This window comes from Somniosus microcephalus, chromosome 7, assembly GCF_052327205.1.
Source record: "Somniosus microcephalus isolate GS21.2 chromosome 7, FLI_Smic_1.0, whole genome shotgun sequence".
NCBI lineage: Eukaryota > Metazoa > Chordata > Chondrichthyes > Squaliformes > Somniosidae > Somniosus > Somniosus microcephalus.
The window spans coordinates 71,751,533-71,772,401 of record NC_140993.1 but is presented as its reverse complement, the minus strand read 5'-3'; the positions used below and the strand labels follow the sequence as shown (position 1 = coordinate 71,772,401).

At 46.1% G+C, this 20,869-nt stretch overlaps 1 protein-coding gene across 9 annotated transcripts in view; it reads right to left on the bottom strand.

Annotated features, from left to right (window-relative positions):
- LOC147114715 (SWI/SNF complex subunit SMARCC1-like) overlaps positions 1-20,869 on the bottom strand; it is a 256,482-nt gene that overhangs the window by 82,606 nt on the left and 153,007 nt on the right. For 4 of the 9 annotated variants that reach the window (XM_085992582.1, XM_085992581.1, XM_085992583.1 and 1 more), the window contains 3 exons: positions 10,292-10,458; positions 6,697-6,750; positions 5,434-5,550 (listed from right to left, as the gene is read on the bottom strand). In XM_085992582.1, the coding sequence (XP_085848708.1) occupies positions 5,434-5,550; positions 6,697-6,750; positions 10,292-10,458 (338 nt within the window). The remainder of the gene's footprint in view (positions 1-5,433; positions 5,551-6,696; positions 6,751-10,291; positions 10,459-20,869) is intronic. The other 5 variants (XM_085992587.1, XM_085992585.1, XM_085992586.1 and 2 more) reach the window with 3 other exon arrangements.

Here is a 20,869-nt window from a genome sequence, read left to right as displayed (position 1 = left end):
AATTGCCACTTAAACATCCAAAGATGTGCATATTTGTTACTTTATGGCCATTGTGACTAACTAAATGTGCAATTGCAAGGAAGGAAGAGCTACATTTCACAGGTTACACTCTTCGCAAACATTCTCAATTGTGTCTTTTCCAATGTAGAGGCTTGCAATTGCAACTCTTCTGAACTTCAAATGAGGCTCTGAAAAGGTTGCCACGGCCTGCTGAACCACGCAGCAGAAATTAGTACCCCAGTGAGTAGAGAAAGAGGAATTTATAGGTTCTTCAGATTTTATTGTATAATAAGCCACTACGCTGGCAAAGTAAAATGTAGTTCTTCTCCATGGTGACACTCTGATGCTTTACATTGTCAGCTTGGCTCAGTTGGTCGATCTCTCATTTCTGAGTCACAGTCATGGGTTCAAGTCCCAGATATAAACAAAGCTGATACTTCAACACATAACCAAGGGAGTGCTGCATCGTCAGAGGAGCCGTCTTTTGGATAAGATGGTCAATGAGGCCCTGACTGTCTGTTGAGGTGGACATAAGCGATCCCATTGCAATGTTAAAATAAGCACAAGCAAATTCTCCTGATATGCCGACCAACACCACCTTAAGAGGTGAACTACTCATTCACCTTTGGTTTAGTGGTAGCATTCCCACTTCCGAGTCAGAAGGTGCAGGGTTTGAACCCCGCTCCAGACAAGCCCTGGCGAGTGCAGACCAGAGCTCCAGTTCTGAATGGTGGGTGACATTCAATGGGTTCTCATGTCCGGTGGGTGTGGGTGCCCCCCTCACCAGGAGGGTTGCGGGAGCGCATAAACCGCCGTCACCATATAGGACAAATCATCCTCTCGGCTGGTATAAAGATAGTTACGGCCTGTCAGACTGTTAATCAGCCTGCGAATCTTTCCATGATTTCACACTATTCTCCAAGGGAAGCATGTAAAGATGTGAAAGCAACCACATCCTCCTTGATGTTTGCTGCGCACAAACCGACTACTGCATTTGCTTACATAACAATGGCGACACCTTCAAAATACAATTAGTTTTGATTGCCCCGATACAGGAAAGGAGGCAAGTTGGTTCTCTCTCGCGATGGCTGACCACAATTGAATCGGATTGTCGAGTGCATCCCCAAAAGGAGGAGAGGAGAAAGAATTTCAACTTGATCCCTATAGGTTTAAAAGCTGCAGCGTTCAGCAAACACTTTGCGCTTCATTTTCGGCTGCAGTTAGAAAGAGACTTCAAGACTGCCTTGGCAACAACAGAGACCCACAGTTCTTCACTGCAGCAGAATTCATTGGCTCTACCCCTGCTCAGTGTCCAACAGGAGAGGAATGACACTGGGATGGCAGAATGGTGCCAACTGCCAAAACTAGCAACAAAATATAAAAGTCCTTTGAGCCCAACACTTGGAGGTTGATTGCTTGAATGACCTCTGCTTAAGATTGAGACAACTCTTCTGCAAAGGGATAATGAGTGAAGCACACAACTGAGAAAAACAAGAATATTTTTTGTGGATTTTTCTAATCTGATACACAGCAAGAGACAGAGGCGAATTTTAACTTACTACAGCAGGAGACTAGAGACCAACACAGGTTTTTTGTTGTTAATGCATTGAGGAACCAGACAGAGTAGGGATTACTGAGACATGGCTACAGAAAAATCAGGACTGGGAATTAAACATTGCAGGGTATAACATTTAGAAAAGATAGAGGGGGAAAACGGGGAGGTGGAGTAGCTGTAGTTATTAGGGATAACAATGGCAGTAGAAAAAAGTGATGCAGCTATCCGCAAGTCAAAAATAGAATCCATATGGTTAGAGATAAAAGGAAAAAAAAGGATCAATCACACCAATAGGTGTACTCTACAGACCACCTAATAGTGGAAGGGAGGTGGAGGAAGAAATATGCAGACAAATTAGGGAAATGAGTAAAAAAAACAAATAATCATGGGAGATTTCAACTACCCTGACATTAATTGGATAGAAGAGGTAGGTAAAGAGGATAAGGAAATGCAGTTCCTACAATGTGTAAAGGACTCCTTTCTAACCCATGTAAAAAGCCCAAGAGAGGATTTGCTATTGGATCTAGAGATGGAGAATGAACCAGAGCAGATAAGAGAAGGAAAAGTAGGGGAATATCTAGGCAATAGTGACCATAATATAATAATGATGATAATTATTGAAAAGGACATAAGTATGACAAAAACCAGGGTGATAGATTGGAGAAAAGCTGATTGAGGGGCTGAGAATAGAACTTGGGAAAATAAAATGGGCAACAATATTGGCCAACAGCAATAGGAAACATTTAAGACTGTGTTCAACAGAGTGCAGGAACAATATATTCCAATAAAAAGAAGCTAAACACTAATGGCACTCCATGGATGAATAAAGCCATGAGAACAATTGAGAGTAAGTACATAGACAGCAGGGGAGTGCATGATGAGGGAGAAGAGAGAGATTGGGAGAGAAGTCAAACAAAACAATTAGCAAGGCAAAGTGCAACTGTGAAATTAAATTATCAAGGAACATAAAACAAAAATAGTAAAATAGTTTACATGCACATCAATAAAAAAAGGTTGGGATGGGAATAGGGCCATTAAGGGATAGACAGGATAATACCACAGACAACGAGAGAGAGATGGCAGAAATATTAAATAATTATTTTGCTTCAGTATTTACCAGGGAGATAGAACAGGTGGACATGACATTGGATGATGAGATTAGTAATGAGGTAAGTGCATTTAAAATAAAAAGAGGGGATATATTAAATAATCAAACTCAGGATAAAACCCCTGGTCCAGATGGATTGCTCCACGCATTTTAAAATAATCTAGGGAAGAGATAGCAGAGGCATTGCTATGTGTATTTAATAATTCGTTAGAAAAAGGTATAGTGCCAGAGGACTGGCGGATAGCTAATGTAATACCGATATTTAAGGGGAATAGAACATGTCCAGGGAATGATAGATCAGTCAGCTCAATATCGGTGGTAGGAAAAATAATAGAATCCCTACTAAAGGGGAAAATAGAAGAACATCTAGAAACCAAAAACATAGTAATGAATAGTCACCATGGATTTCAAAAGGGAAAGTCTTGCTTGACCAACCTCAGTGAATTTTTTGAAGAGGTAACAGAGAGTAGACAATGGTAATGCAGATGATGTAATTTATCTATATTTTCAAAAGGCCTTTGATAAGGTACCCCATAATAGACTGATGAACAAGGTCAGAGAATGCGGAGTCAGGGGACAAGTAGCAGAATGGATTGCTGGCTGGCTTCAAGACAGTAAGCAGAGAGTAGGGGTAAAAGGTAGCTATTCACAGTGGCAGAAGGTGGGTAGTGGTGTTCCACAAGGATCAATGCTGGGACCACTGTTCACAATTTATATCAACAATTTAGACTTTGGAATCAAAAACACAATTTCTAAATTTGCGATGACACCAAATTGGGCAGGGATAGTCAATACTGAGGAGGACTGCAACAAATTACTGGAGGACATTAATAAACTTGCAGAATGGGCATATAATTGGCAAATGAAGTTCAACACAGATAAATGTGAGGTATTACATTTTGGTAGGAAGAATAGGGAGGTCACTTATCACTTGGAGGGTGCGAGTCTAGGTGGGGTAGAGAAGCAAAGGGATCTCGGAGTATAAATACACAAATCACTAAATGTTGCGACACAGGTTAGCAAGGCCAAAAGAAAGCAAACCAAGCACTGGAGTTTATTTCTAGAGGTATAGAGTTATACTAAACCTGTATCGAACCTTGGTTAAAGCACATTTACAATACTGTGTACAATACTGGTCGCCATATTATAAAAAGGATATAGAGGCACTGGAGAGGGTGCAGAGAAGGTTTACAAAGGTATCAAAAATGCGAGGGTATACATATCAGGAACTGATGAACAGGCTGGGTCTCTTTCTCTTGAAAAAAGGCTGAGGGGTGACCTAATAGAGGACTTTAAAATTATGAAAAATTTTGAGGGTGGATACTGAGAGAATGTTGCTGTGGCTCAGTGGGTAGCATACTTGCCTCTGAGTCAGAAGGTTGTGGGTTCAAGTCCCACTCCAGGGACTTGAGCACATAAATCTAGGCCAACACTCCAGTGCAGTGCTGAGGGAGTGCTGCACTGTCGGCTGTGCCGTCTTTCAGACGAGACGTTAAACCGAGGCCCCGTCTGCTCTCTCAGGTGGACGCTAAAGATCACTATTTCAAAGAAGAGCAGTGGAGTTATCCCTGGTATCCTGACTAATATTTATCCCTCAATGAACATAACAAAACAGATTATCTGGTCATTATTACATTGCTGTTTGTGGGACCTTGCTGTGCGCAAATTGGCTGCCGCGTTTCCTACATTACAACAGTGACTACACTCCAAAAGTACTTCATTGGCTGTAAAGCACTTAGAGACGTCCGGTGGTCGCGAAAGGCGCTATATAAATGCAAGTCTTTTTTTTTTTACTTGTGGGGAAGAGCATAACCAGAGGCCATCAATATAAGATAGTCACCAAGAAATCTTAGGGAATTCAGAAGAAACGTCTTTACCCAAAGAGTGGTGAGAATGTGGTACTCGCAACCACAGGGAGTGGTTGAAGCGAAAAGTATAGCTGTATTCAAGGGGAGGCTTGACAAGCATATGAGGGAGAAGGGAATCGAGGGTTATGCTGATAGATTTAGATGAGGAGAGAGAGGAGGCTCGAGTGGAGCATAAACGCCGGCATGGACTAGTTGAGCCAAATGGCCTGTTCCTCTGCCGTATATCCTATGTAATCCATCACACCAAGAGCTCGAAATAACTTTTGGACTTCACTGAACGCACAAGTGGCTTCCACTTAACACACTGCACCATACACAGCATGAAGTTGAATTAATGCACTTTAATATGAAACGGTGACTAGCTTAGACCAAACACGGCACAAGCTTCTTCCCCCTCTCCAATCTATGTAAACATCGACAAAATGCTGCAGCAATCTGAATTAAAATCAGTCACGTAACTGAGCAGAGACCTGAATGATGAGTTAAGCTTTCAAACCATGCACGCACAGCAAGCTGATGAATTAAAAGCACCTTACTTTGAGGAAGGATACAAGTTGGAAGAGCCTTGTGTGTTTTTGAAACTATCTGCCACATAGCATCGTCACTTGGTTAAACTGCATATGATCCACCACACTAAAATGTGCAACATGTTAATTCGAACAATGACCAACGGGTCTTTAAAAGACCCTCTTGTCCATCAAGCCTATCCCACACAATTGCGATACCTTGCATCACAACATATACACTCCACCCCACCCAAAGCCATGTGATCTCCTGGGAGAAACAAAACAAACCCAAGCCAATTTGGGGGGAAAAATCTGGGAAATTCCTCTCCGACCCATCGAGGCGATCGAAACTAGTCCAGATCATCACTCCGACCCCGAATTCCCTGCAGTACCTACCTTCTGCAAGAGGTGATCTCTGCCCCAGCCAGAAACAAATCCAGCTCTCGCTTGAAGTAATTCAGCGAGTCTGCGTCCACCACACGAGACGGCAGCCTGTTCCAGAGGTCCACTATTCTATGGGAAAAGAACCACCTCCTGACATAAACTAGATCTAGCATTATACAACTTAAATTTGTGACCACTGGTCCTGCCTAACCTATTTAATTGAAATAAACCATCAGCTGGAACACAATCTATTCCCTTAATTATCTTATAAACCTCAATCAGATCCCCCTTAAGTCTATGCTTCTCTAAAGCGTAGAGTCCCAACTCTTTTAGCCGATCTTGATAACCAAGATGCTTTAAACTGGGAATTTGTCTACTGGCCCTCCAAAGGCTCAATATCTCCCACCATGTGAGGCCACCAAAACTGGACACAGTATTCCAAGTGCAGCCCGACTAAGGTCTTGTACAAGGACAAAACAGTATGCCTTGTACTCAACTGTCCTATGGATACACCCCAACACCCTATATGCTCTAGCTATCGCTACACAGCATTGCTCATGCATCTTTAAGGATGTATGCACGAGAATGCCCAAATCTCTTTCTATCGCCACCATCTTTAATGCCTTTCCCTGAAGGGTGTATGAATGTTGAGCATTTGCCCTGCCCACATGCATAACACTGCACTTAGATCTAAGTTATACATCATTTTCCAGGCTTGAGCCCAATCTCCCAACACATTAATATCTACCTGAAGCAGACTAGCATCTTCCACAGTTCTAACACTTGCACAGATCTTGGTATCATCTACAAATTTGCAGATTGTGCCCCCAACACCTACATCCAGATCATTAATAAAAATAGTAAAGAGCAACAGTTCCAATGCTGATCCCTGCGGGACACCACTGATGACCGGTCTCCAAACAGATCCAAATTCATCTCTAACTACTCTTTGTCTACATCCTGCCAAACAATTCTGAATCCAGTTCAATATATTAGCTCTAGTAATACCAGACGTTTAGATCTTAGAGAAGTCTCTTCTGCAGTACCTTATCAAAATCTTTTTGGAAATTTAAATAGACAATGTCAACTGGATCTCCCTCACTCACCAACTTTGTAACTTCTTCAAAAAATACAATTAGATTGGTAAGACATGACCTTTTTATGAAGCCATGTTGGTGTCCCGAATATGTCCCTCTCTATCCAAGTATTCATATGTTGCATCCCTCATGACTCCTTCAAGCATCTTGCCTATTAAACTAATGGGCCTATAATTACCTGGGTCTGTCTTGTCACCTTGAACGATGGGGACTGCATTAGCCTCCTTCCAGTCTATAGGAACCAGAGTGCAGTGAGCTATTAAAAACACAGGCGAGGGGCTTGCACAGCACATGGCCCATCTCCCAGAGGACTCTTGGGTTGATATCATCCAGCCCGACTGCTCGATCTATTTTCAAGTTCTTAAATCTTTCTAAAACAGTATCTTCAGCTGTGTTAATACTAGTTTTGTTATTAACATTATTAAATTCTAATAGTTGAGCATCATCTTCAAGGGTGAAGACCGATGCAAAGTACTCATTCAATTATTTGCCATACACAGCGAGTCCTTTGTAACCGGTCCTTGAACACCCTTCAAATGGCACAATATAGTCTCCGACTCTTAACTTAACTGAAAAAGCTTTTCCCATTACTTCCAGTTGTCTACAATCCTTTTTTCCATTATCCTTTTTGCTGATCTAATAGTTGCCTTTGTTTTCTTCAGTTGTTCCTTGTACTGAACTCGGTTTAGTTGAGTATTAAATGCCTTTCATTTATAGAAACATTTCTTCTTTATCTTGTACACTCAATGTTCTAAATCAGTTCCTGCTGCGACTAGCAGGCTTGAAAATACCAGAACGTAGCAAAATGAAAAGCACATGGGTACCAGACGTAGTCAGTGAAGTATTCAACTGCTCTACTCCCCAAGGATGAAAGCAGCATTCCCAACGCCTACGTTCCACATAGTCTTCAAGTGCATGAAGCACATTATTATATCCGATGTAACGATGCTTTAGTGTAAATGATATTAAGATTACCATGAGACAGCATAGGCTTGTAACTGCTTGGGCTGGTTCACATAGAATTCATTAAAAAACGAGTTGCCTAACAAACGTGAACCTGTAAGACAGATTAACAGTGGTAGAATCCTAGTAATAACCTCTTGTTAACAGCAAGTTCCTAACTATAGAAGAGGCTGGAACGGTCAAGAGATATGCCGCGAAAAGACAGCAAGCAATCAGAACCTTGACCAGAACGTCAAGAGAAGATGCCAAAGAAATGTAATGTACAATTCCCCCATTATAGGCCCTGTACAGCTTTCACCTGCACAAATCTTGCTTCCAGCTGTGTGACCCACTGACCAGAGAGGAAGGTGGGATAGGTGCTTATCGTGACATATTGTATAAACCAGGGGTTCTCAACGTTTTTGCTTCCGAGGACCCCCATCCCGTATTATAGAAATTCCGAGGACCCCCTGTAACACAACACTTATTTTTTCTGTATAAAAGTTAGATATTCGTTATTAAAAGCTCTATTAAACCTTGATTAAAGAATTTATCAAGTCCTAAATTTACATAAGCAAAATACTCAACGCAGGAAATCTGAAATAAACACAGAAAATGCTGAAAATACTCAGCTGGTGGAAAAAGTTAACATTTCAATTGTGACAAAAGGTCATTGACCTGAAACGTTAACTCTGTTTCTCTCTCTCTCTCCACAGTTGCTGCCTGACTGGCTGAGTATTTCCAGCATTTTCTGTTTTTATCTTTACATTATGTGCCCATTTGCTGCCCAAGATCTGCTCCACCCAATCAACTATTTGCTCAACGGGAAATAAACCAGGAGCAACAAGCGCAGTGCTCACGACAGGCTCCTTTGGTGCTCACTCGGTCGGACTGGGCTAAACTTCCAGGTGTACGTCCTCTATTTCGGAAACAGTACTTCCCTCTTAGTTCAATACCAAACCCCAACACGGTGGTGAAAGCTAGCACCAGTAATGGCGGAGGCAGATGACACAAGAAATGGAGAAATAAAGAGAGCCCCGAGTGACTTAACCCACCCAACCTCATCGCCATAAATCCTTTAGTGACAAAGGCAACCCCACTCATTCTCCTCCCCACCCTTTCACAAATAGGCGGCGGTATTTCAAAGGTCACGAGCACCCAGATTAAGCCCATCGGTCCGTCAGAGAAGCATATGGCCATGAATATAAAGCTGAGAGTCTGAGGTATGAGGAAAATCTTGATAACGCGTTCAGCTATTTTATTAACTCAGACTGAAGACATTGAAGGAGAGCGAGTCACACCGGATCCCGATTATTATGGCCTTGTCGCAGGCCCAGAGAATGGACTAGCCATTGACTGATTTTTTGAAAACGCTTGAGTGGCTTCCAACTGACACAGGGCGGCTCCGCATGAGGGGAAAGAACATGGTTGAAAGGGGAGGCTCACACTACTTTAGCCCACACAACGCCAGACTAACTCGTGCATGTCCCCACCCCCAAATCAGGTTTAATTCCCCGGAAGAGAAGTTGTAACTTCCACTACTTTATTTAATAGTTAAAAGCGGTGAGTGGTTTATAAATGTGGAAGCGATTATGGCTGGATAAAAATTAAAATGAGATAAATACTGCTATAAGAGTCAGTGACACACAAGACGACTTGTCTAAGCGATCAAATGGTGTCCAACAATAAGAAAACTGAATTGACTGCGCATGCAGTCTATATATAGCCGAGACTGTTCCACTCGTCTCAATATACAGGAGAGACTACTGATGTTTATCCCATAAACAGTCTCCCCAGTATATTGATGGGACAAAACAACTGGCAGACCCTCTGAAATCTTGTCACGAACCCCAGTTGAGAACCCCTGGTATAAACAAATAATCTCATCAGCAACTTGTAATATTATAAATTGATGGATAAACACCAATGCCTTTGTGGGCAAATATACACATGGTGTGTTAATTTTGGGGGGGGGGGGGGGGGTGGGTGGGAAAGAGGAGAAGAGGAGGGAAACCAGGCAGATGTTCCCACTGCTGATCACCATCTTGCATCCACGACTGGAAAGTGCACATCCGTTGATGTCAATTGAGGATCTAGCCGTGAACACGTCGCCCTTAAAGCTTATCTATTTACTGCTGATAGTTACTGTCCAGGTCCAAGGTGAAGGAAGAGATACCAAAGGGATGCCCATACTCTGGAATCACTCCTTTTTCACAAGCGATGAGAAGAGGATGAAGAGTAAAAAGGTATGTGAAAGTATTGTTTTAATGAGGGCCCAAAACACTACGCACGTTAGTCACAAAGGCAAATGTTTTATGCAAGAACAGACAACCTTTGAACAGAAGCCATTACTTGACTTCTGGCATAAGGACATGACTCAGTGTTGCCCCTCTCAACTTGGTCAAAAGGCTACAGGTTCACACTCTGCTCTAGAAACTTGAGCAGATAATCTAGGCCGTCACTTCAGAGCAGTACCGTACTGTCTGTCGGTGGTCACTTTTTTGGGCGAGACGTTAAACTGAGGCCCTGTTTACACTCCAAGGTGGGCATAAAAGATCCCATGGCACTATTTGAAGAACAGCAGGGGAGTTGTCCCTGTGATTCTCATTTGACATCATTGGCCATTTATCTCATTGCTGTTTGTGGAACCTTGCTGTGTGCTAACTGGCTGCCACATTTTCCTACATTACACAGAGACTGCACTTACAAAGTACATCGGCTGTGAAGCACTTTGGAATGTCCCGAGGTCATGAAAGGCGCTACATAAATGCAAGTCCTTTCTATTAGACTTCTGCTCACACAAAAACTTTACAGCTGAATATAAACGTTACCTTTGCCTTAGTAGCAGCTGAGGCCAGAGCTGCTGCGGCAGCAGTGACTATGTTCCCTTCACCAATGTGATGTTCTAGCTTCTTCTTCCCAACATCCAATTCTTTGTCTTTGCCATTGACGTCGATGTTCTCCTTGTTCTCCTCTTTGTCTTTTTCATCTGCTACAACTGTCAGACCAAAAAACATAGCAAATTCGGAAAGATGTGGTAATCTAAATATAGCTCAATAAGGCACAAATAACCTTGGCTTTATATGCATACTTTTGTCCCTTCGAAAGCTGAATAAACCAGTTTGGCTTTCAAAACCAGTGCTTCATCTTCCATACAACACATAGCATAGAACTACTTCTGCTGTTTTCTGAACACATGCTTAAAAAAATTTAAAGCCTCGCCAGTTTTCTCACTGAAGCAGTGTTGGTACAAAGGTGTCTCATTTGTAATCAGACACAGATGGCAGGCACCAACACTTGCACAGAAAAAGATAAAAGTGACACACTGCTGTGAGAAATTCATTTGCCACGTACCAAAATAAACAATCCCATTCCTGACTGCTGTGCACGGATTACCCCTCACACCCTAACCTTTTCACAAGGGGAATCGTGACCTCCGGGTACACTGCAGAAGTTTGTAGCAGGTTTAATTTCCCTTATTGTAGTTTTATCCAGATTCCCTACAACCTCTGAAGCAATCACTATGTAAAAGTTAAACCATGACAGGATAAGGGCACACTTGTACAAAATGGCAAAATCAAACTCAGAACTGATGTCATGAAGTTCTTCGCGTAGAATTTACAACATGGAAATAGGATGTTGCCCCCAACCAGTCCGTGTTGGTGTTTACCCTCCATACAAGCAGTAGTCCGAATTCCATTTTCCCACCCTGTTCTCACATCCCTGTCTTTCCCTTTCCTTCAACAACAACTTTCATTTAGGTAGCGCCTTTAACATAGTAAAACACTCCAAGGCGCTTCACAGGAGCGTGATCAAAAACAAAATTTGATGCCCAGCCATGTATGGTGTTAGGGCAGATGACAAAAAGCTTGGTCACAGAGGTAGGTCTGAAGGAGTGTCTTAAAGGGGGAAAGAGAGGTAGAGAGGCGGAGAGGTTTAGGGAGGGAATTCCAGAGCTTGGGACCGAGGCAACTGAAAGCACGGCCGCCAATGGTGGAGCGATTGAAATCGGGGATGTTCAAGAGGCCAGAGATCTCAGGGGACTGTAGAGCTGGAGGAGATCACAGAGATGGGGAGGGGCAAGGCCATGGAGGGATTTGAAAACAAGGATGAGAATTTTGAAATCAAGGCATGGCTTAACTGGGAGCCAATGTAGGTCAGCAAGCACAGGGGTGATGGATGAGCGGGACTTGGTGCGAGTTAGGACATGGGCAGCAGAGTTTTGGATGACCTCAGGTTTGTGGACAGTGGAATGTGGGAGGCTGGCCAGGAGATCGTTGGAAGAGTCAGGTCTAGCGGTAACAAAGGCATGGATGAGGGTTTCAGCAGCAGATGAGCTGAGGCAGAGGTGGAGTCGGGCAAGATTAAGGAGGTGTAAATGGGCGGTTTTAGTGATGGCACAGATATGAGATAGGAAGCTCAACTCACGATGAAATATAACACCAAGGTTGTGAACAGACTGGGTCAGCCTCAGACTGTTGCCAGGGAGAAGGATGGAATTTGTGGCGTCGACCGAAGACAATGGCTTCGGTCTACCCAATATTTAATTGGAGGAAATTTTTGCTCATCCAGTGCTGGATGTCAGACAAACAGTCTTACAGTATACAGACAGTGGAGGGTTCGAGAGAGGTGGAGGACAGGTAGAGCTGGGTATCATTAGTGTACATGTGAAAACTCACGCTGTCTCATCGGATGATGTCACCGAGGGGCAGCATGCATGTGAGAAATAGGAGGATTAAAGGATAGATTCTTGGGGACACCAGAGGTAACAATCATCTATCCAACCTATTAAATGTTGCCATGGTCTCGGCTCCAATCACCGACTCTGGTGGTACATTCCAGTCTCACAACCCTCTCTGTGAGAGAGTTTTGCCTGCTCTCTGACCTAAGTTTTTTGCATTTAGTCTTAGATATGACCACTTGTTCTACATATCTCAATCACTGAAATTTATGAATTTATGATGTCCATTCCCTTCATAATTTTAAACACCTATCAAATCAACTCAATCTCCTCCCAAAAAAAGTTCCAATTTTCCAAATCTTCCGTTGTCTTCAGGTTTCCTCGTATCAGGCAGCATCTCAGTGAATCGCTGCTCTATTATCTATATTGCCTCAACCTCCCATCTGTCAAATGGAGCTCCAAACTGCACACTACTCCAAATATGGTCTCCCCAAGGTTTCATATACATTTACATGAACTTTCACTCTCCTTCGTCCCTTCGAACCAGTTTTTAATGCAATTGTGACTTCCTCCAATTCCATACCCATCAATCTTCTCTAATAGTCTCCTGCACGGTAACTTGTTTAAGGCTTTCTGATAGTCTATGTGCACTTTATAGAATCATAGAATGATATAGCAATCCAATTAATCCCACTTCACTACTCTTTCCCCATAGCCCTGTAAATGTTTTCCCTTCAAGTATTTATCCAATTCTCTTTTGAATGTTACTATTAAATCTGCTTCCACCACCCTTTCACATGCAGTGCATCCCAGATCACAGCAACTCTGTATAAAAAAAATGTTTCCTCATGTTGGCTCTGGTTCTTTTGCCTATCACCTTAAATCTGTGTCCTCTGGTAACCAACCCTTCTGCCACTGGAAACAGTTTCTTCTTATTTAGTATATCAAAATCAGCCATGATTTTGAACACGTCAATCAAATCTCCTTAATCTTTTCTGCTCTAAGGAGAACAACCCCAGCTTCTCCAGTCTCTCCACATTACTACCCTGGTACCAGTCTAGAAAATCTACACTACATTTTCCCAATATCTGTTCCCTCCTCAGAGCTACTGTATCTGGTTTGTCAAACACAATCCATCTTACCTCCTGGCTTCAGGCAACAAACAAAAGGGTTTGGACTGAAATAGGTAAGAGCTGACAAATGCTCAGTCGAAGAGCTGTTTTAAGGGGGCTTTTAAAGGCATGGCAAACAGACCTCGGAAGTGGTTTTCATACATTTGGACTGACAGTTGAAAGCTCTTCCGCCAAATTCGGGAGTGATGGGAAGGGAATCCACAGTCAGAGGACCATAAGGCATGCAATGGGATGTCGGGCTGGAGGAGGTTGTGATGGTATGGTCCAGTAATGCCATGATTCTGAATTCCGTGTGTTGGGAGACACTGAGCGTTTGGAAGTTGGTAAGAACGCGAGTGATAATCCACAGTCTATGCTACCGATTTGCCAAGCAAGGGAAACAATCATTTCATCCTTTTATCTGGTTGACTGGTTCACAGAAATCCATCACTGTGCTCCAAAGACTCCAACAGAGGTACTAGGAAATTCACAGGTAAAGTTTCTGTTTACCAGACCTCACAATCAAGATTGGAAGTGCAGTCTTCCCAAAGAGACACACCGCACTAACTTAATCCCAGAGAGCTCAAGCACAGGTTAGCAGTCGTCAAGGCTTAAGGGACTCCCCCCACCCCTGGAGTGTACACAGGGGTACTGCTGGAGTTTAACAGAAGAGCTCATCAATACAGAGCATTGCTGGGCTTCCCATCACTTGTGAAGGCAGGACCAGTTATCAATGAGGGAACTGCCTTGCTGGATCTGATTGGGAAGAATCCTAAACACCAATAATATGCATTTTTTGAAAGCTGTCCAGCTTAGTTGTGCCCACATCGCACCAGCATTTTTAAAAAACTGATAAACCTAAGTAAAGGGCCAAGGGCCACAGTTAGCAACTCGCTCTCACTCAAATCAGTTTGCTACTATGTGATATACCTATCAATTCCTCCAATAAAAGGCGAAGAGTTACGAAGGTGACTAAAGGTTTTTATTGACTAAATAACAGAGCCCACTCTCGTGGGTGATCCGATCCAAGCAGGAGGAATACCAGTCAGTCGCTCACCTTTATACCTGGCCTGGTGGGTGGAGCCAAGGCGGAGTCGGCGGTGGTCATCCCAGGTATAGCAGTGTGGCAAGAGGCGACCTCGTACCGTGATACAATAGTGGTCAGTGATACAGTTATAACGAACAGTGGTGAACAGTGCTAACTACTAACAGTGATACGATAGTGAACGTGGTTTACCACATTCACCCCTTGTTTAGAATTAAGTCCGGCGGGGTGAAGTGTACTACCAATTCTGGTAGGTCAGTCTGTCCGGAGGCTTCGTAAGCCTCTCCGATCGCCGCAGCGGTGGTGTTGCCTTATCCGGTGCTGGTGCCTTATCCGGTGTTGATGCTGGTGTTTGCGTGGTCGGCGAGGGCTCGTGGGGTTCCGGCATGCCGTCTACCTGGGCTGGGGTTGGGGGGGGTGGTGGCGGTGTTTCCGGATCGGCTGAGGGTGCGAGGTCTCGTAGGGAGACAGTGTCCTCCCGCCCGTCTGGGTACGCCACGTAGGCGTACTGGGGGTTGGCGTGCAGGAGGTTCACCCTCTCGACCAGGGGGTCCGTTTTATGGGCCCTCACGTGTTTCCGCAGCCAGACCGGCCCCGGGGCGGTCAGCCAGGTTGGTAGAGTGGTTCCCGTAGTCGACTTCCTGGGGAAAACGAACATTCGTTCATGGGGGGTGGTGTTAGTGGCCGTGCAAAGTAATGACCGGATGGAGTGCAGCGCTGTCGGGAGGACTTCTTGCCAGCGGGAGGTTGGGAGGCCCTTAGACTTTAAGGCTAAGAGGACGGCCTTCCATACCGTCGCGTTCTCTCTTTCCACCTGACCGTTACCTCTGGGGTTGTAGCTGGTGGTCCTGCTTGCTGCAATACCTCTCTCTAGGAGGAATTGCCGGAGTTCCTCGCTCATGAAGGAGGAGCCCCGGTCGCTGTGTATATAGTTCGGGAACCCGAACAAGGCGAAGAGGGCATTCAGGCACTTGATGACCGTGCTACTGGTCATGTCGGGGCAGGGGAAGGCAAAGGGGAAACGGGAGTACTCATCAACGATGTTGAGGAAGTACACATTACGGTCAGAGGACGGGAGGGGCCCCTTAAAGTCGATGCTCAGGCGCTCGAAGGGGCGGGTGGCCTTGATCAGGCTTGCTCGGTCCGGCCTATAGAAGTGCGGTTTGCACTCCGCACAGGTCTGGCAGTTCCTGGTCATGGTCCTGACCTCCTCGATGGAGTAGGTCAGGTTGCGGGCCTTAATGAAATGGTAGAGTCTGGTGACTCCGGGGTGGCAGAGCTGGTCGTGGAGGGTCTGAAGCCTATCGATATGCGCGCTGGCGCATGTCATTCGTGAAAGGGCATCAGGGGATTCGTTCAGCTTGCCTGGCCGGTACAAGATCTCATAATCGTAGGTGGAGAGCTCGATTCTCCATCTCAAAATCTTGTCATTCTTGATTTTGCCCTTCAGCTTGTTATTAAACATGAAAGCCACCGAACGCTGGTCGGTGAGGAGGGTAAATCGTTTGCCTGCCAGGTAGTGCCTCCAGCGCCGTACTGCCTCCACGATCGCCTGGGCCTCTTTCTCGACCGACGAATGTCGGATCTCGGGGCCCTGTAGGGTCCTTGAGAAGAAGGCCACTGGCCTCCCCTCCTGGTTTAGGGTGGCGGCTAAGGCGAAGTCGGATGCGTCGCTCTCCACCTGGAAGGGGATGGACTCGTCCACTGCGTGCATCGTGGCCTTGGCTATGTCTCCCTTAATGAGGGAGAAGGCCGCGCACGCCTCCTCCGTGAGGGGGAAGGAAGTGGCTTTCAGGAGGGGTCTGGCTTTGTCCGCGTAATTGGGTACCCATTGGGCATAGTAGGCGAAAAGCCCCAGGGTTCTCCTAAGTGCTTTAGGGCAGTGGGGGAGGGGTAGCTCCATGAGGGGGCGCATTCTTTCTGGGTCGGGGCCGATGATTCCGTTCTCCACTACGCAGCCGAGGATGGCAAGGCGGGTGGTGTTAAACACGCATTTCTCCTTATTGTAGGTGAGGTTCAGCCGTTGGGCCGTACGGAGGAATTTCTCCAGATTCGCGTCATGTTCCTGCCGGTCGCGGCCGCAGATAGTGACGTTATCTAGGTAGGGGAATGTAGCCTGCAGTTCGTTCTGGTCAACCATCTGGTCCATCTCCCTTTGGAAGACCGAGACCCCATTAGTGACACCGAAGGGGACCCTAAGGAAGTGGTATAGGCGCCCATTCGCCTCGAAGGCGGTATACTGGCGGTCCTCAGGGTGGATAGGGAGTTGGTGGTAGGCCGACTTCAGGTCGATGGTCGAGAATACTTTATACTGTGCAATCTGATTGACCATGTCAGATATGCGGGGGAGGGGGTATGCGTCCAGCTGGGTATATCTGTTTATGGTCTGGCTGTAGTCGATGACCAGGCGGTTTTTATCGCCGGTCTTTACGACTACGACCTGGGCACGCCAGGGGCTGCTGCTCCCCTCGATAATGCCCTCTTTCAGGAGGCGCCGCACCTCAGAGCTAATGAAGGCTCTGTCCCCGGCGCTATACCGCCTGCTCTTGGTAGCGACGGGTTTGCAGTCAGGGGTAAGGTTAGCAAACAGAGAGGGTGGCGGGACCTTGAGGGTGGAGAGGCTGCAGGTGTTACGCGGTGGGCGGTTTAACGTTTGCTGGTTGTTGACTGTGAGTGGGGGGAGGGGTCCACCGTATGCTAGGGTTACGCTTTGGAGGTGGGATTGGAAGTCCAGCCCTAGTAGGACGGCAGCGCAGAGATGGGGGAGGACGAGGAGTTTAAAGTTTTTATACTCCATGCCCTTAACCGACAGGGTCACGACACAGTAGCCGCTGATGTCCGTGGCGTGGGACCTCGATGCCATCGAGATTCGGCTGCGCGTTGGTAGGACAGAGAGGGAGTAGTGGCTCACCGTGTCTGGGTGGATGAAGCTCTCCGTGCTTCCGCTGTCGAACAGGCAGGTCGTGGCGTGGCCGTTCACTTTGATGTCCATCATTGACTTGGACAGATGGTGCGGGCGGGCTTGGTCCAGGGTGACGGAAGCTAGTGTGTAGCTGAGCGAGTCGTTGTCATCTGCGGGCGAGGCGGTCGGGCGTGGTGAGTAAAATGGCGTCTCCCACGAGGTAGGGCAAAATGACGGAGAAGATGGCTGCCCCCGTAGCTCACATGAGGCACTATTGGGGTCGGTTGCCTTAATCAAAGATGGCCGCCCCCATGACTCATGTGTGGGGATGCTGGCCTCAGTTGCCCTAAACAAAGATGGCCGCCCCCATGACTCATGTGTGGGGATGCTGGCCTCAGTTGCCCTAAACGAAGATGGCCGCCCCCATAGTTCGCATGCGGCACTGCTGGCCTCTGAGGATCCGCTCCTGCAGGCCTTGGAGAAGTGGCCTTTCTTCAGGCAGGTTCTGCATGTGGAGTTCTTGGCTGGGCAGCGCGACCTCGGGTGCTTCTCCTGGCCACAAAAAAAACAGCCGGCGGCCCGATCGCGGATGCCCGATGTCGGGGCCGGTGCCGGGGGTGGCGGGGCCGGTCGGGTCCGGGACGCCGACGCAGAGGTAGGTCCCGGGGGCGGCGCTGGGAAGGGTGCTGTGGTAGGGGTCGGGCCCGAGTCCCAGGGTCGCGAGCAGTACCTGGTGAATGCTTCCTGATCTTGGTGGGCCACTTCCAGGGAGATAGCGAGGGCTTCAGCTTTTTCCATGCTGAGGTCTTTAGCTTCCAGCAGTCTTTGCCGTGAGTACTCGGACCGTAGGCCTTTCAGGAATGCGTCGCGGATATTATCTTCAGTATTTTCGGCTGCCGACACCGATTTAAAGTCACAGTTCCTGGCGAGTGCATATAGCGCCTGTGAGAATTCGGCTACTGATTCTCCTGGCTGTTGCGGCCGTGATCTTAGGAGGTGCCTAGCGTACATGTAGTTTACCGGGGTCCGGTACTTCTGTTTCAGCAGGTTGATGGCGGTCTCGTAGGTAGTCATGTCCTCGATGAGAGTGTATACTCTCGGGCTCAGTTGCGCCTGCAGGACACTTAGTTTGGATGCCTGAGGGACGCTGGATTCTCTCAGGTATGATTCGAAGCAGACCAGCCAGTGTTTAAAGTCTGCGGCTGAGTTTGCTGCTCGTGGGTTCAGGTCCAGGTACGGCGGTCTGAGGGCTCGCAGCCAAGCTGGCTGGTGTGGCTGTGCTCCTGGGAGCTGCGCTGGTGGCTCCTCCGCCGGTTGTGACTCGTTGTCGGACATCATTAAATTTAGTCAATAAAATTGATATACCTATCAATTCCTCCAATAAAAGGCGAAGAGTTACGAAGGTGACTAAAGGTTTTTATTGACTAAATAACAGAGCCCACTCTCGTGGGTGATCCGATCCAAGCAGGAGGAATACCAGTCAGTCGCTCACCTTTATACCTGGCCTGGTGGGTGGAGCCAAGGCAGAGTCGGCGGTGGTCATCCCAGGTATAGCAGTGTGGCAAGAGGCGACCTCGTACCGTGATACAATAGTGGTCAGTGATACAGTTATAACGAACAGTGGTGAACAGTGCTAACTACTAACAGTGATACGATAGTGAACGTGGTTTACCACACTATGGAAGTCCAAATCAGACTTGGGTGTACAAGGAACTACTGCTGGGCAATGTTCCCTTCAATCTGCACAGCCTGCAATGCAGTAATGGGAAGGGTCCCATGCAGGCTGCTCACCAGCTTTTATATTTAAATTTCTGCGCATGCACATTATTTACAATAGACCATGCATTAAAAGAAACAGGTTAAAAGAACAAAGCGCAGCTTACAGGGAACATGGCTGCTGAGTTTCAGGGTGATTTTGTTGTGTGGGGGGGAAGCAGGGAGGCAGCTCAAAAATTACAATTTCACAAACATTCACTTCAAAAGCAGATTGACCGTAGCGGTTTGCCAACTGCAGACCCCCATGTCAGTTCCGGGGAGTCTCCAGTACAAATAATAAAACCTTCATGCTTCTGGTAGTGTCCCAGATCTGCTAACAGTAGCACAAAACCCTCCTCTTCTATGGGACTCTGCTGGAATTGGCAGCACACTTCACAAAACTTTTCCAACAGCATCCAACTACCATTTTAATCGGAGCCCTAACAATGATGTAAAAACACTACAGAATAACCAAGGTGCCCACTAGCCAAACCAGATGCACAAGTAACTGGACAACAAATTGGCAGATTTAATTCACCACTGCCTGCAGCTAATGCGGCCACAACGAATGCAGTTTGGTCCCAAGGCAGTACCCCCCACTCTTTCATTAAAACTGCATTTGGCCAAACAGAGCTAACTAAAAACAGCCAATCAATCAATCTCGGGAGAATTTCTTCAGTGAACATATGCATTATTCAGCACAGCTATTGGAACAAAATGAAAAGCACCTATTCAAGAAGAAAAATGGCCCCTGAAACAGAGTCCCACTTCACAATCTCATTATCTGCTTAACTCTACCATAACAAAGCTTCTTCAACCGCTTACACCACTTTGAATGGAGCAAGCCCACTGCTCAACGCTTCTTTGAGGTTATAGTCACCACTGTGAAGGAGAAAGCAGCTGAAATCTGCCATTCAAAATAAAAGCACCGTTCTGTGCAGTAACTAGAACTTTAAAAACAACACAGCGCAGGTGGCTGTCCCGAGGGTGTACAAGTCCAAAAAAAAGGTGCAAGATTACAGGAGTACACTAACTGACATTAAAACTGGACTATTGAAATAACTTAACAGTACAATATCCTACAGTGGACACAATCTAAAATGAGCAGGACCTAGCCAATATTTATCCCTCAATCAACATCACTAAAAACACGACACTTTTATATAAAAAAAAAAAAAAAAAAAAAAAATTCCCATCCTCCCCTCTGAAAGCACCGACTCTTCAGGATGTAGTGGTTATGGCATTCAACTAGCAATCCAGATCTTGTGAATTCCAATCCCACCTCAGCAGGTTGTGAAACTGAATTCAACAAATCTGGAAATTTGTGAGCTAGCACCAGAAAAAAAACTGATTAACACGGTCAGATTGTCATGAAAACCCAACCGGTTCACGAACATCATTCTGGGAAAGGGACTTGCTAAACCAAACCAGCATGTGACTCCAGACCCAAGCTAAGTGGCTGATCCTTAATGCCCTCTGAAGTGGCCTAAAATCAATACTTCGAGGCCCAGCACCACCTTCTCAGGGCAACTGGGAATGGGCAAAAATGCAGCCTTGCCAGCATCACCCACACAGAACAAAAAGCTCGGATGTCTCGCCCACACTTGGAAACCAGAGTGAGCACTGGTCAGTTATTCCACAAATGGAAAACTCAGCCAAGTTGAATCCCAAGAAATACTTGCACACACATCGGTCTCCCTCAGTCTCTCTCGATTTCGGTCGCTTCTTGCTGCTAAGGAGCAGCTTCAGCTGACATTTTGTGCCACTGCTCTCCAATTGCTTCATTCCCATTCATACCGCAGAAGAGAAAAAAAAGTTGCAATATTTAACATATGAAATATCTTAAAATGCTGCACACAGTTTGTCATCACTAAAAGGGGAGAAGGCTTCACACGGATCATCTGTGCCAAGACT